The sequence below is a fragment of the Nothoprocta perdicaria genome, unplaced genomic scaffold, assembly GCF_003342845.1.
Source record: "Nothoprocta perdicaria isolate Ctin4 unplaced genomic scaffold, notPer1 scaffold_169, whole genome shotgun sequence".
NCBI classification, from domain to species: Eukaryota; Metazoa; Chordata; class Aves; order Tinamiformes; family Tinamidae; genus Nothoprocta; species Nothoprocta perdicaria.
In genome coordinates, this window is record NW_020454860.1 from 856,247 (window position 1) to 872,864 (window position 16,618).

The 16,618-nt window shown below is 41.8% G+C and overlaps 2 protein-coding genes across 5 annotated transcripts in view; one reads left to right on the forward strand and one right to left on the reverse strand.

The window, feature by feature from the left end:
• Positions 1 to 10,204, forward strand: part of TFG (TRK-fused gene) — an 18,531-nt gene extending 8,327 nt beyond the window's left edge. For 3 of the 4 annotated variants that reach the window (XM_026035887.1, XM_026035888.1, XM_026035890.1), the window contains exons 5-9: positions 449 to 595; positions 2,025 to 2,192; positions 4,038 to 4,178; positions 6,972 to 7,079; positions 9,374 to 10,204. In XM_026035887.1, the coding sequence (XP_025891672.1) occupies positions 449 to 595; positions 2,025 to 2,192; positions 4,038 to 4,178; positions 6,972 to 7,079; positions 9,374 to 9,741 (932 nt within the window). In that variant the 3' untranslated portion in view covers positions 9,742 to 10,204. The remainder of the gene's footprint in view (positions 1 to 448; positions 596 to 2,024; positions 2,193 to 4,037; positions 4,179 to 6,971; positions 7,080 to 9,373) is intronic. The other variant, XM_026035891.1, reaches the window with a different exon arrangement.
• Positions 10,205 to 11,249: 1,045 nt separating this feature from the next.
• The window catches only part of ABI3BP (ABI family member 3 binding protein), a 152,218-nt gene continuing 146,849 nt past the window's right edge, over positions 11,250 to 16,618 (reverse strand). The window contains exons 56-57 of the mRNA XM_026035896.1: positions 13,820 to 13,933; positions 11,250 to 12,473 (exon numbers count right to left, since the gene is read on the reverse strand). Of these exons, the coding sequence (XP_025891681.1) occupies positions 12,358 to 12,473; positions 13,820 to 13,933 (230 nt within the window). The 3' untranslated portion in view covers positions 11,250 to 12,357. The remainder of the gene's footprint in view (positions 12,474 to 13,819; positions 13,934 to 16,618) is intronic.

Consider the following 16,618-nt stretch of genomic DNA (forward strand, 5'->3'; position numbering starts at 1 on the left):
AAAAAGTTTTTCCTCTTGTTTAATTTAATTTAAATTATTTTAAATTAAAATTATTTTAATTTAAAGAAATTAAAACTATCATCGTTCCCTCGTGAATTGTTGTAGTGTTAGCTGCATACATTGCTCGCTTAAGTTCACTTTCTAAAGGGACAAATATCCACGAGAACTAATGTTTGTAGTATTCAGCATGTGGAAATGAATACACAGAGCATAAATTTACTGCCACCCTTTTTCTCCAGTTCTGGTAGAGTATGTTACATTGAGCTAAATTATATTAAATGAATAGTAAACTCTAGAATGAGCTGTTGACTTAGTGTGTGTTAATGTAAATTCTTCAAAGAAGAAGATCAAGAGTGAAAAATGGTGTGTTCATTCCCTCTGCTCCGCCACAGTCTTAAACTGGATCACAAATCTACAGTCTTAAATTTATTCATTTGCTCTTCTGCAGTTAATGGACAACCAAGACCCCTAGAATCCAATCAGGTGAAATATCTGCGTCGAGAACTGATAGAACTTCGCAATAAAGTCAATCGTTTGCTGGACTGTCTAGAGCCGCCCGCGGAGCCTGGGATTTCTGCTAACCTGCCTGAAAATGGTAGGCAGTCAGAATTGTTCCGTTTGCTCCGCAGAATTGTGTGCTGCTTAAAAGTGTAAAAAATGGAGTCTTGAGTATTAATTGTGGGCTTTCTAGGTTCTTGCCTGATAGTTGGAACTTTTTAGTTGTCTGAGAGGCAGAGTTTATATTGTTTGGAGTAAAGCACTATGTTAACATAGAAATAAAAGTTCCGAGTTTGATCAAAGCACTGTAACTAACACTTGACAGTCAGAATAAAGTGTTGACAGAGCTTGAGCAGAATTAATGAGGAGACCGTGACCTCATCTGAGTGCTCTCGTTGCTTACTTGGGCCTGCTCTGGTGCTTGTCTTGTTGCTAAGCAAGTTTAATTTACTAGGTTAGCAAAAAGCTAATTTAGCAAAACTATATTCGCTTTTTTTACCAGGTTAGGAAACTGAGTCTACTCATTTTCTGATCAAACCAGCATCAGAGCTGTCTCAGGGTAAGCAGCACAAGGGTGCAGATAGGGATGGAAAGTACTGTAGGGGAGGGCRAAATGGGGAAGGAAGTCTCATTGTCCTGGTTTTGAGACAGTGAACTCCTGGCTTATGACTGTTGTACTGAAGGATTGTACCTCTAGATCTGTTCAAATATTCTTAATTGCAGATTTTGAGGAAACTAGAAACAGAAAATAAAGATTTAGATATAAGTCATGGACTACAACGTTCCTGAGTAAAGAGGCCAAAGAAGAACTTCAACTTTTCTTCTAGAGAGCAGCACCTTTGTTTCACATGSAATGCTTTTGTTAACAAAACCAAAATCCAAGCACTGTTGCTACAGTATAAGCAGTTACTCGTTCCATGGAATACCAGGGTTATGAACTCTTTGGAAGGAGGTTAGAATAATGATCTTGAGCAGGATGCAGAACTAGACAGTTTAAACTGTGTATTTGTCATTAAAGTGAGAACAAAGCACTGTTAGTAGGTCTCTGGGTGATGCAGTTTTATTTGTATAAGAACATGGAGATGAACTGCACTTGCAGCCTTAGGCAGGAGGGASGGGGAGAGTAAGGTAATGCCAGAACACAGCTGACAATAGTATAAGCTGGGAGTTATGCTGTAAGCATCCTTAATTTTAAATTCTCTGGCAACAATGCATACTGATAGACTAGGGCAAAGCAGTAGCTTTGTACCCTGGAACTTGAGACAAAGGGGGAGATTTGATACTTCATAGTGTCATTTATCTTTAAGTTACTATGTGCAATAAAACAAGCTTTGTGATGGATTATGAAGGTTGCATTTGGAGGTAGAGTGTTTGTTATTATCCTAATATGTGCATTTACAACGGTTAAAATACAGAGTTTAAAAAAAATCTGTTTAAAGTTGCTGCAATGCAATATATACTTATGGTAGTTTCTCAGAGTTAATAACAAACATCAAGAATGAATAATGGGACATTTTGTTTTCTAGATGCTGTGGATGGTAGGGAAGAAAAACCTGCTGCTGCTGACTCTACTGTTAAGCCATCTACTCAAGTTATAGCAGCAAGCATGTCTGCATTTGATCCGCTAAAAAATCAGGATGAAATCAGCAAGAATGTCATGTCAGCGTTTGGCTTGACTGATGATCAAGTATCGGGTAAGTATCCAAAGAYAGGAGCATGAAACTTGTTTGTAATAGACGACTCAAGCATTTTAAAAAATCTGCATTTGTACAAAGAATTTATGTTTTGGATATATCCAGCAATGTTTCTTATTCACTATTCCTTTACAAAATTCTAAAGCTTGTTATACTGAAATGTTGTAAATGGACTTACATGAAACAGTGAAATACTGCTCTTAGTTTAGCTATGCTTGAAGCAGAAAAAAGGTTAGGATTTTTCTAGATCTGTTACTAGAATAGTAGATGTCAAATGACATCTGTTACATTAGTGGTATCTTCCAGGATATCAGCGTGTTAGTAGACTAGTATGAGCATTGACAGCCTTTGAATGTGAGGTGGTTTTGTCATGTTGGTTGTTATTGCGATTATTTCAGATGCTATTTGGAGTAACAGGAGATGTTATTTGTAGTAAAACTCTTCCAACATATTGGAATGTGGGTCTTCGACATGCTTGGGTATTTTTGGTTGTTTGTTTATTTTTTCTGTGCATGTAAACCTTGCAGCCTCTATGACAGCAAGCTTTGTAGAGCTCTTACACTGGGTGGTTGAGGTGGGGAAAGAGACACTAACAGGAACCGGAGATCGATTGCGTGGTTATGTCCACATAAGCAACAAAAAAGAAACTGAATGGTAGTGATGGCCTGGTGCCCACACTACCTGTGTCGTGCGTGGGAAGACCTGACTAGCTCTCGTGTAGTCCTGGTGACTGAGTGGCCTATTAGCAGTTGCAGCACGTTAAATGTGCTTCTGCTCTGTGTCCTCCTGGACTGTTCCCCTGTGTAAAAGGAAGTGTGTAGTAAATGAGGGTGCCAGGCAGACTTGCTTCAGAATTGCAGCCTTGACCTGAAATGAGCTCTGACTTAGTGGATGTTGTAATAGCCTCCATATAAATATGCCAAATTSTCATCACTTGAGTGGAAAGTTAGGGAGGAGAGAGCATAAGCCCTGAGCTTTCAGTCTAGAACTTTGAGTGTGTGTGTATTTAGTTTTGTGTGTAAAATTTAATTTGCAGAAATGCTAATACAAGTGCTGAAAATGTAGTTTGATGCCTTTGAAATCATAGGTAATACTTGCAAATATAAGAGACAGAAGGGTCTAGTTTTAAGCATCTTCATTTTTAAGAATGTTCTTTATTTATTTGTAGTGCAATGTGCGTAATCACATAGGCATTTCACAACTTCTAATCACCTTCCTCTGCGTGCTAATCAGTAGCTGGAATATTTTCAGGGGTATGAAAGCAATCATTTTGAGACAGAAGTCTACCATACCCTGTCTGGGAGTGYAGCTATAAAACATAAAACAGACTTTGCAAGTTTTCTGTTTGTTCATATGCTGTATGAATTGGTTAAAATACTAATTGCCTGGGCCTGTGCAGGCCACAACAAAACACTGCTGCATTAGGATAATTTTGCACAGTTTGTCTTCTCTGCTTCAGATGAGAAAGAGCRGAGATGTACGTGTGCAGTCTGTCCAAATGTAAGAAGTCATCTTCAGTGCATGCCTGCCAAGTTAAAACATGAAGCTATAGAAAGACCATCTTATTACTGAGGATTTTATTCCCAAAATGGATCATCTCTCTGAARATGAGATCTATCCCTTTGACCTAGGTGCAAGTGGGAAACTACTCCCCAGAARTTATTTCCAAAGGCATGCTAGTGTAGAGTTGTAAATATACTTAGTTTCACTGTGGGCCTGATATTCTCAGATACACATCTGTGGAAGAATGGAAAAATTTCTTCTGTTAAAACCTCTGTAAGGAAATGCTCTTGCAYGACACTCTCTATTCAGATTCCCCATTCATTTGATTCAATCCTTCTGCAGGACCACCCAGCGCCCCCGCCGAGGAGCGCTCGGGGACCCCGGACAGCATCGCGTCCTCCTCCTCCGCAGCCCACCCGCCCGGGGTGCAGCCGCAGCAGCCGCCCTACGCGGGGACGCAGCCGCAGGCTGCTCCGGTGGAAGGTGAGCAGCCTCCTTCTCCACTCTTTAAAATGGGAATGACCCTGCCTCAGGCGGAATTTATCTTTAATTGCTACGCTCTAAGTTCATTCCGAAACTCCAAATGCTGCAAAAAGCAATTTCTTACATGCTTAGTATAAACAGCAGGTGGAGCTGTAGCCCTGTGGAGAAAGGTAGGTCACATATACTAAAAAGAAGCTTCATTGTAGTATTTTCTCTTTGTATCTATGTTCATTTTACTACGAAGGAGCTTGTGTTACACACTTCACTTTAAACCTGTTGGAAAATCTTAGTTTGTAGCATAGAACCCCGCATGTTGAGTCATATTTAAGCAGTTGTTTTCACTTAATGAAATTTTATCAGTGATACTGGCTTGTCAGTATAAATTAATAGTTACTAAACCACTTCTGTCTGGCAAAACAGACATTATTATAACAACTTTACTTTCTAGTAAATAAAACAGTAAAAAATAAATAGTAAAGTAGTAATAAACTCTAAATACTATTTATTTACTATTTATTTACTATTTATTATTTATTCTTCTGTGCTAGCCAGCTTAAGCCTCATGACTAGGTAGTAACATAACCTTCACGTATGCATCACTGTTTTCTTTTGAGTACCTTAATAAGCCCTTTTTTTTTTTTTTTTTAAGTTTTTGACTCTGGTACTCAGTTTTCTTGGTGTTATACCCTTTCACATGTGATTTGACTTCTAAAAATAAACCTTTTTTTTAGATGTTTGTATCATTTTGACATTACTTTCTATTGTGGTTTATGAAAGCACTGAGCCTTCAGATGTGCACAGCTCTGGATAAAACTCAGTCAGTGGAACAACTTGATTCTGTAATTTTACCTCCATATAAAGTACAATAAAAGGTTGTTCCCGTATTTTAATGAAAAAAAAGTTAGCATGCTCTGCTGCTTCCTATATAGAGATGAGATAAATGTAAGAGATATTGATGATAATGGTAACAGTATCCACAGTCATTTGAAATATCYTGGAAAGGCCCTAAGGGCGCAAGTAACATTTTGCTGAGTGATGCATTTGAGCAGCTTGCTGTCAGGCATGTGTTTAAGCATGAATGCTATCGGTAAAATTGGAGCATATCAAAACACTTGTTTTGCAGCTTTTAGCCTTTTTTTTTTTTCCTCAAAAAATAATTTTGATATAAGGATTAGTGTGTAGAAAGAGAAGTTGCCTAAGCTAATGTGCTGGAGTAGATTGATTGTGTTTTCTAAACTCAAGTAAAGGCAAAAGTAGACAGTACGAAAAAAAAAAAAAGGTACTGTGCTAGCTAAGTCCTTTATTTTTAAAATTTTCCTGTGTATAAGAGTGCAGTAGTGCTGATTATAGATGTTTTTGTCCACAGTTTATGCAGTTCTTGCTTCCACTGAGGTACTGTAGTGTTGTAATTGCTTTGCAGTGGAGAATATCGGATGTTTCTTTCATAGCCCTTTACCTAGCCTGTCCTGCAGGTGTCAGTGTGGTATGTAGGCTAGCCTAGAGGTGGTTAGGCCATCCTGACAGTCTCCTGGGCCGTCTCCTGTTTTTTTTCTCCTAAAAGCTCCTCCTGCAACTCAGTTTAAAAATATAAATAAATATATGTTTTTCTCCATTCTTATTTTCAACTGTCAAGCTAACAGGTTTAAATATTTTCCAACCCTTGTGCTCCGCACTCTTTTCATGCCACAGTACTTGTATGGCAGTTCTGAAAAAGGTATTATTACCACCCTAAAACATTCTGTATGTCTTAGTTTGAACGCAAAGTACTGCTGCTTTCAGTAATGAATAAAGCAGAGAAAAAAGGAAATAGGGAACTTCCCTAAAACAGCACACAGGGATATTGGCARGCTTGGAGCAATACTGAGTTGTTTCTGACTATCTAGACCCGTGGATGCAACTCAGAAGACAGAGGAACTTTGCTCACAGGCTGCTGATGGCTGCAGAAGGAATGATGGTGCAGGGACACTTCACTGCTAAAGTTTCCCTGTCTGCTGCAGGGCAGCTAAACTTTCTTTTGGCAGGGAATGTTGTTCTTTGACTGTGCTCGTTAATAAAATGAAAAGCAGCAGCAGCATGAAGCCTAAACAGGGCGTGAGTTAAGTCTAAACATTTATTCTGCCTCTTCTTGCCAAGAAATTGGAAGTAGTGAATTTAGGAAAAATTAGCATTGAATTGGAACACACAACCCCTGGCTTTGTTTTTGCTTCAGGGTGTATATGCCTGAGCCTTTTAAGAGAACTTGGCTTACAAGAAGGCAGATGTTAAGGAATGACTTGTCTGGTAAATGTGGTCAGAATAAATAATATACCACTGTGCTTATAGTACTTTGCAGAAATAGTCTTAAAATGCTGATATAAGCAGGCACTCCAAGGACATGTTTACCTTTCAGAATTCTATGATTTACACTATATGTTCTCGAGCAGCTTTCAAGTTATTCAAAGAAAGATGCCTGCTCTGTTACCCACCAAAAAGTAGTGTGCATAAGTATAGCTTATGGCCTCTGAAAACATGAAATAATAGGCATCACTTAACAARTGAGAACTATTTGTTTTACTGGAGCTGAACATCACTTATACTTCAGCATGGCCTCGTTCAGAAAATAGAAGTGGAAGTTACACCTCAGTTGGTAGCAAAGAACAATTTGAAAGGGTGTTCAGATTATATGTATATTTTTTTAACATATTGTGGGACCGATTGCTTCCGTCACTTCAACTGTCTGTTAAGATATTACCTGTCACCTTAGTGGTTCTGCCCAGGCTGGAGTTTTAGTTAAACTGGTTTTTTGCTCCCCAGGCCAGATGTACCAGCAGTACCAGCAGCCTGGTTACCCGGCTCAGCAGCCTCAGGCGCAGCCGCAGCAGCCGCAGCAGCCGCAGCAGCAGTACGGCCTGCAGTACCCAGGTAAGCCACTGAGCCCTGCTCGTCTGCAGCACGAGGGCAGCTGAAGGTCTTTGATCCCGCTCGGAAGCGAGGGCGATCCCCAAACCGCCAGTCGAAGCGCAGCGGGTAGCTGTATTTTAATGCAGAGCAGGAGTTCAGACACTGCAGGGCTGCTTGATTTTGAGCATAGCAGGCKTCATTACTCATCAGCAAAATGCAATACAGGTAGACAAAATGAATCATAAGTCGGGATTAACTTCTGTGTTCTGAAGGCAGTAGAAAACAATTGCCTATCCAAATTTAACTTTCTTAATACTGGATACATAAAGAGGGCCACTATTTCTTGCATCCATGTTAACCTCCACACATAGTATTTGATGATGTAAACACCGACTAGAGCTGTCTTTTAATAAGCCATTAGTATTTATAAATAACATGATTTGAGAAAAAACTTCCAGTTAMTCATTTTTCGAAATTGTAGATATTACTGGTAACTTAAGCAAGGGTGCTCCTGAGCTTTTAACACAAGTAGTGTGCTAAAGTCAAGTATGGTCAAGTATGCTGAATTAGCTTTTGCCTGCACCTGAAATAAACAGAAAGTTTTGAACTCAAGTTTACTTTAGAGGAAGCTGGAATGTAGTAACTACTTTTCATAATCCAGCTCAGCGCAGGCTTGAACGTAGTGGATTCCATGGCAAAGCTCTCATTGCTTAGTACTTGATTTATGAAATGGTACAAACCACTTCTCATTTTTTTGGTTTATGCAAGATTAAGATGACCAAAACCACTCTCCCTTTTACTACAAAGTGGCTGAGAATATAGTCTGTGTGGACGTGCACCTTCCWCATGTAAAAGTAGGTTGATTTTGGTGTAGATGGGGATGCTTTTAGAACTTAGGAGCAGATTCACTTGTTTATCTTTGATGAAAACCCTAGAAAACTTGGGCCTTGGCCCCGTTTTGTGTGCTCTGTGGAGAACCTACTCTTCATTGAGGTCTTTAAAGTATTTTGGGAGTATTTTATTCCTGCAGGTTTCTCACTCCTTCATATATAAATTGAAGACAGTGACAGACTCTGTGAAGTCTACTTTCTGCAGAAATATGAGGACTGTTGGAAGTAGGAGGAGCCTGCCTGGATTTTTTTAGACTTTAAAATTGAGTGGAGGAAAAAGAAAAAGAGGCTTTTCCATCTGCTTTCTAGTCATACCCTTTTTATGAAGTTTGTTGCTGTGCACATTCTGGCTTAAGCAACATCTTCAAGCAAGAGTGGAACATCACCAAGTCTTGGCTGAGATGCTCTAACCTACTTGATGATTAACCTAGTATCTCTAACAGTCATCTTCCTGAGCACTTTTTAGCAATAGCCTTTGAAAATAATTTTGGCTCGTAAGACCATTTTCCTCTTTGTCCCTGTATTTACCTCCTTTTGAGTGCATGTTCCCCAAGAGCAGAATCAATCCCCCTTTTCTCTGGCAAATCCCTTAGGCAGGAATGTGCTTATTTACTCAGGGTAGTGGAAATGGACCCTGCAAAAGTTGATCTCACAAGTAAATTTTGATTCCCGGTTTCAAGGTGAGTTCAAAATTTACTCCAGCGCATCCTTCGATCCTTACTTTTCTGTCCAGGGCTGTGCACTTCTAGTAATTTCTGTGTGTCTGGTGTTTAATGCTGACARGATTCCAGTCACTGGAGAGGTTTCATTGCAAGTAGCTGGAGGTGTGTTTCACGATGGATAAAAGTAGCTATTTCTTCATAAAAGGACRTGTTGTGATTTTAAAGCTTGCAGTAAGAGAAATTTCTTTTGGAAGCTGTTTTTTATACAGACAAGTCATGTTTGGGACATGTTTAAATGGAAGGGGTGCACTAATGTATATGGCTTTGCAGAACTTTTTTTTAATATTGAATTCTACCTCGAAGGAACTCAGAATATCAATGATAGCGTGAGAAAAGTACTAATTTATTAATACTAAGCCATGATAAGCTTGCTTTTAGTTTTTGATTTTTCCTTGAAAAACTAGAAGGTTAAAAAAAAAACGTATCCTGAATTGCGCTTTGGTGTGCTCGCCCGTGGAGGTTGTGCTTTCCAGGCGCGGCGCGATGCTGAGGATACATCATATCCCGTGTATCTGCTGTGCTTCCCATCTGCTGTACGTCCCGCACGCCGCCGCAGAGCCGGTTTCACCCCGCGCTGCCGCCGCTGGCGGTTTGCCGCCACGAGCGGGCGCCGGGCTCGCGTGGCGGGGAAGGAAGAACCGCCCGGAMAGCTCGCGGCCTTGCTCTGCGCTCTGCCCTGAGGTGCCTCTCTCTGCCTCTCCAGCAGGTTACAGCCAGCAGCCGCCCTCGCAGCAAGCGCAGCAGTTCCCGGCCTACACGGCGCCCGCGGCGGCGGCGGCAGCGGCGCAGGCGCCGGCGGCGTTCGCGGGGCAGGCGCCGCAGCAGGCGTACGCGGCGGGCAGCTACGCGCCGCAGCCGCAGCCCTACACCACGCAGGCCTCGCCGGCGGCGCCCTACAGCGGCGCCCCGGGCGCGCAGGCGGCGCCGGGCGCCTTCCAGCCGCGGCCGGGCTTCACGCCGCCGCCGGGCAGCACCATGACGCCGCCGCCGCCCAGCGGGCCCAACCCCTACGCCCGCAACCGGCCGCCCTTCGGCCAGGGCTACACCCAGCCCGGGCCCGGCTACCGGTGAGGGGCTGCCCCACGGCCGGCCCTCCCCACCCCACTGACTCCAGGGTTTTTAACTGAGGCTCCGCAACCATGGTGAGGCACCACGTCCTTTATAACCGTAGCTGGTACTTCAATTCTGCTGGCGGGGGGGATGGGTGACCAAATGAATCGTTTCTGCTTCAAATTGTATCTGCTTCTAGTTTAATTTGGGGTTGGGTTCTTGTGTTTTCTCCCCTTGCCCCCTCCGCCCCCTTTTTTTTTTTGTTTTGGGAAACACTACCTAAATGTCTGTGAAGTGATTGACATTCTAGCTCGCCTTGTTTGAAGGATATTGAAATCCTAGTTGGAAGTTTAGCCCACTTATCAGGCTTGTTTTTACTAACACCATGATGTACTAAATTAGAATCATTCTGGAGTTGAAAGTAGGTATGATGTATTATAAATTGTAATGCTCACATGGAAAGCTAATAAAAATCCTGAATATATGATTTGCCTGGTTTTGATTACCAAATTTAGGTAGTGCAGAACGAGAAAAACTATGGTAAGAAGGGGAGAAGCTGCATAGTAGGTGTACGGGTACCAGGACTCTAAGGAAAGTGCCTTCTTGGTCTGATCACCTGCTTTGTTCAGGTAAGTGGGGAAGTCTTGTCAATGCGGCATGCATTTGTGCAGAGGCTGCAGCAGGCAGTCATGCAGTGCCAGCTGATACCAGTTGCCAAGTAAGTCTCTTACCRAAGAGTAAGAATTAGTGCATAAAATCTTAGGCTCTTTAAGTATCCAAGCTGAACAAGGCAAGGAAAAGAATCAGTTTTGACTTAAAAGGTTGAGCCCAATAGCTCTGCTGGAGAAAAAGAGAACTCCCAAAAAGGAACAACTGACCAGAGCTGCTTTGCCACCCAGGGAAGCTGGGACTGCGATTCCGGTGACTTGCTTAGAGCCAAGAAAAAACAGATCAAGAGCTGTAACAAATTCAATAGGCCATATAACAGGAAAGGGCAAACTGTTCTCCTAGTTAATATTTTCCATCTTATGGATTCTAGGAACATAAAAAACTAAGAGTAGGGAATAAAACAAAAAGAACTGGGGCAAGCTTCTTGAATTCTCATAAACGAAGAATTAAAGGAGTGAAAGTATTTCTGAGTCTGAGCACCCTTAATATTGGCTCATCAGATGCAGATACAGCTAATAAGGAGTGACGTGTCCTTAGTGCTGTTCAGGAGCTTGTCTGACCTTATACATCAGGTGTTCATCACCTGCCCCTTCCAAAAGAAACTGCTTCCTGGAACAGCAGCTACCACAGCAACTGTTTGTTTTGTTTTGCTTTGATGTACAACACTAAGAAAAACATTTAGTTGATTAAAAAATATTTTATTAATAGTAGTACAGTGTACCTGCAATGTACTTTAAAGGCATTTTCTCTAAATGATTATTTCTACTATATATATATCTTAGTGTTCCTGTCCATAGTTTTTAATACATTAATAGTGTAATGAATAACACCTTTTTTTTTTTTTTAAAAAAAAAACCCTACATCTCTTTATTTAGTTCATAAATGTTCAAGCAATACAACAAGTAGCTTTGGTAGAGATTTTTAATCAAAATTAAAAGCATTTTCAAACATTCATTTGACACTGTTCTTTTTCCTTTGCTCCCCAAACCACCAACCACATTTGGTACATTTTTTTTGTTTCATGAAAACAAGTTGTGCTGTTATTATTAGCTTAGTTTTAAGTACAGGGGCTTCTTTCTTCTACATTTTGTAGAGCTTTCCATGCTTGCTCTCTATATATACACATACATTTGCCATTTAAAGTTTTAAGGCTAAGCCTCTCAAAACAGTACCATTTAATGAAAAGCCATGGCAGTGGAGGAGGCCGGTTGCATTTTTTCCAAGTACACATATATACGTTCCTGCTTTAATTGCAGAAAAACAGACAAACCAACCAAAGCCCTGCCAAGCGGAGCACGCAAAATGTTTCTAGCTTCTTAGCAATAGGCTGCTCATGCTGTTCTGCCAGAGTAAAAACAAACACAAATGCAATAACTTGATTGTTTAAAGGTGCTTGTACAATAGCTCTTGCAGCTATTGTAGCAATTTCTCTTGGGGAGAAAGCTCTTCATGTTACTGGTTGCAGGATATTAAATGATTAAGGGGCTTCTATAATTTATGACTAGGGGCAGCTAGCTTACAGCGCTTTACATTGTAACAGAAAACAGTAARTATTTAAAACTAACACACATTGCATTCCATGACCAACTTTGCCATAATTGTGCCTTAAACAATTATTACAACACTGTGATAAATAATATACACACTGTATCTTTTAAAATACCATATAAACCATACCTCAAGCTAGGGAGCCAGCTTCCCTATATGTTATCCTACATCATRTCCTTAACCTGTTTGTTTTAACCTAAAAAACAAATTTGTAGAACTGGATAACTACAGCAAGCAGCCTATGCTATTACACAATTAACGCAGTATTGTCATTAGATTTGTATAAACCGTTACAGGTTAGCAAAATTCTTTAAATGACAGGCATACCGTAAACACCATCTTCACCTTTGCGCTCGCTTTGGGCAGTCGGAAGCAGGGGGGTAGARAGGGATGTCTCTCTCTGCTGCGTTCACGGCAGCTCTACCATTTGCCAGGTATTGATGTGCCGCACTCGTACCAGCGAACGTAGTTAATGTGAGTCTCGCCGCCTATTTTTCCGAATTTGACRGGTTCTTGGCGAACTGCCCTGAAGAAGCCTAGAACAGAGAAGAAGAGAGTTTTGCTTGCAGGAACGCCRAAGACAGGAGCTTCCTTCCACTGCTGTGCCTTGTGTGCAGTTCACTTCAAGGCTGAACTAGGCACTGAGTCATCTGCCRTAAATGAGTTTGCAGCCCTGTTAAGCTAGCAATATGCTATGATCAKCACCATGAAGCAACTCGAATTTATCCACCAAATCCTAACATGAACAAGGAGAAGTACTTGGGATCAATACGACCCAGAGAAGGACAGAGGTGTGGGGTAGGGTGGCCTACCTGGGTCCTTTTCTGCACACTAGGTGGAAACCATCACTGGTAGCCTCCATTCCAATGCAATCAGGAGTAAATAATATGAGCGCAGTAACCTTCAAACAAAACTTGTGGGGGTAGGCCACACAATCCGCCCATCCTCACATTAAAGATCTTAGCTCCTGTTTAGAGGTAAGGACCTGTCGTTCTACAGGACAGTGCTGCCACTTCAAACGTTTGAAGAGAGCAGGTGTCCAACCTGATACTGGTGCATTTCAGATGGGGCACATGCATCGGTTATCCTCATCTGAACACACCTCRGTCACTTGCTGCAGCTAGAGAGGAACTAAAATAGCAATGAACACTGRGTCCCTTCTTTTCCCTGTTCAGGCCATTTACTAGAAATACATTTTTTCTTTTAAATGTATTACATTTGTTCAAATGTATTACAAATGTATTACAAATATATTATATTTGATTACAGTTGTTCATGAATAGTCAGTTAAACCCATTTGGCAAAACCAAATTTGTTTTGCAACCTTTATAAGCTTACAGGATAAACTTTTTTTTTTTTTTTTTTTTTTTTTNTTTTTTTTTTTTTTTTTAAGCTAAAAACTTTTTTAGCTGTCTGCTGCTGTGGCCATGCCACACTGGATTTGGACAGTCCCCTCTACAAACAAGGCACCTTTACAAATGGCAGCACTAACTGGCAAAGGGAAAGCAAAGCCCTCTTGGGGAAAAAAAAAAAAAAAATCGCATCGTGACCACTGGGCAGTGCATTAACTTACTTCTTACTTTGCATTCTGAAAAACTGGTAAAAGATTTAGGCTCTTTAATATCTTACCTATACTGTTTTCACACAAACTTCCACCACACATTTCTTCTGTTTTACAAAAGAGAAAGGGTGGTTACTACCTAACTGAACTTGAATCATAACTTCCTCTTCACGTGCTCTCGCTCATCTTCAAAACCCTCTTGGCTCTGCCTGGAAGCTCAATATTCATTGCTGGGCCTGGCAAAGCACCCTGAATTCATCYGCCGGAAACTAACTAGGCAAGCAAAGCAATCGCGTGGTCCACCACAGAGACAAGAGTTACCATCTTTGGCTGGTAGATCGTCTTGCTGCCCTGTCCTTCCATCCAAGAAAGAGTCTACAAATTGACAGTGATCTTCTCCGTGGCCCCTCTGGTCTCCAATATTATAAAATTTTCCTGAAAGCAAAGAAACGGCAAAGCTGAAGTTCCATGTGAAACTAAGATCCCTTTCATTTCAGATCCATAGCTGTGATTCRAGCAATATGGACATAGCCCAAGCACAGTGCTCACAGAGGTGGGCAACTGCTGGTATCTTCTGCTAGCCAAAATGTAATGTCTTAGTCTTTTTTTTTTTTTTTTTCTCTCATATTTCAAACATTAAGTGAAATCCTGTTCTGACTAGAACCTCATTCTGATTGTAACAGAAAGGAGTAAGATTTGCTATTGATTTTACTGAAATGCCTTTGTTCCCCATGTCTGACCCCGTGTCAGGAAGTCCTGAGTRGCTTTGAAGTTGGGTTTATATAGCAGCTCATAGTATGGCCTGCTTTGTGCAGCACCATCTTTTCACAACATGGGCAAGTGATATCCTTTAGCTAATAAACACCCCCCCAAGGTGGAGTAGCTGCCTGTCCAGAGATTAATATGGAATAGAATCATAGAATTCTTATGGTTTGAAAAGACCTTCAAGATCATTAAGTCCCACCATAAACTCATCCCCACTATGCCTGCTAAACCATGTCCCTAAGTGCCTCCTCTACACGTTTCTTGAACACAGGGACGATGATTCCACCACTTCCCTGGGCAGCCTGTTCCAAGGCTTCGTCACTCTTTCCAGTAGAAATTATTCCTGATGTCCAACCTGAACCTCTCCTGAGTCAACTTGAAGCCATTTTTGTGATCYCCTCTTGTTCCATCAGCAGTTATTCTGGAGACTGACGCTCACCTCCCTGCAACCTCCTTTTAGGTAGTTACATAGCGTGCTAAGGTCTCCCCCGAGCCTCCTGTTCTCCAGACTAAACCATCCCAGCTCCCTCAGCTACTCCTCATAAGGTCTGTGCTCCAGCCCCACTGTGTCCATGTTTAYTTACAGGATTGCTAACAGGACACTTGACTGCAGGAAGGGTCCTTGCAGGAAGGAAGGATCTCCAGTGCCACACGCAGCAAGTGCTGACACTGCAGACTGTCCTTACCCAGTTAATAACAGCTTTTAGTGAGACAATTTCRACAGATTTTTATTGATTTGTTCACAAGACCTTAGTATAATTCAGTTGAGAAGATGGAGGAAAGCACTCAGTCTATTTTTACTTGGCAGGAGACATTTTCTGATAAGCCTGCTGCTTTTTCTGAACACCCTTTGCAGCACTTGGTCTTGATCTGTTCAGCTTCTGGTTATTTGCAGACAATCTAACCAGAGATTTAGAGGTAAATCCCTCTCTAGAATGAGACACAAAAAACCTTTGCAAAACAAAGTCAGCCTCGCAGACCTTTTCCTGCTTCTAGATGTGAAGTTGAAAGAAATGGTGATAACTTTTAGGCTCAGTCTTGGGTCCTTAGGTGTTAACAAAGCAGAAAATCCAGTTGGATTTTGGGGCTCTGGTAGCTGTGAATCTATGCCAGTCTGGCCATCTGAGAGACAATGAGGTGGCTTTGAGTGCTGCTCTCTGAAGTTCTACTGATAATGTACCAGCYCACCAAAAATTCTTCTTTTTCCTACATTTTTCTGATCTGCTGTCTACTTTGCCAAAATTTCTCACTGCTAGCTGATGGTCTCAGAGCAGAATTGCATGCACATGCTTCAGAAAATTATTTATTACTGTGTTGTTTTGGCTGTAGATGTATTTTTTCCAAGAAGAACTGATCAGGAGGARTTTCTCTTGGTAAATTTTTGGTCTGAAATTAAGCACATTCAAGCTGCCCAAAACTGCATGCCTTTCCCCCCCCCCCCCTTTTTTTTTTTTCATGGCTGTTGAAGGTCACATATAATTTTTTTCCTCCCCGCAATAAATACTTTCTTTTGGTGGCCTGATCTGGAGCTCTTGAGGACTGTTAAATGAGGTCAGCAGGAGATGCTGGTTTATAGAACAGTACTGGCATGTGGAATGTCTATCAGGTTTTCTTCACTAGAGACAGAATAGAAAAGGCATTTCATAGAATCATAGAATGCCCAAGGTTGGAAGGGACCTCAGAGGTCATTGAGTCCAACCCCCCTGCTCACRCAGGGTCACCTAGAGCACGTGGCACAGGGCTGCRTCCAAGCGGGTTTTRAAGATCTCCAAAGAAGGAGACTCCACAACCTCTCTGGGCAGCCTGTGCCAGGGCTCTGGCACCCTCACTGTCAAGAACTGTTTCCTTAAGTTCCTGTGGAACTTTTGGTGCCTCAGCTTGTGGCCGTTTCCTCTAGTCCTATCACTGGCCACCACTGAAAAGAGGCCGGCCCCTCCTCCTCACTGCCTCCCTCGAGATATTTATAGACACTGATCAGGTCCCCCCYCAGCCTCCTCTTCTCCAGGCTGAACAGACCCAGCTCCCTCAGCCTTTGCTCATAGGGCAGATGTTCCAGGCCCCTGATCATCCTSGTAGCCCTGCGCTGGACTCTCTCCAGCAGCTCCACATCCCTCTTGTACTGGGGAGCCCAGAACTGGACACAGTCTCCAGATGTGGCCTCCCCAGGGCTGTGTAGACGGGGACGATCACCTCTCTCGACCTGCTGGAGGTCGATTTATACGACTAAGAAGAACAGGAACTTTCAGATATCCATGCACTCTTCTGGACCATGATGTRAAATATGCCTAACTCAAGCACTTGCTACACATAGATTAGAAGTGTCCTCAGGGAATATCTACTAAATTCCTACTGTTC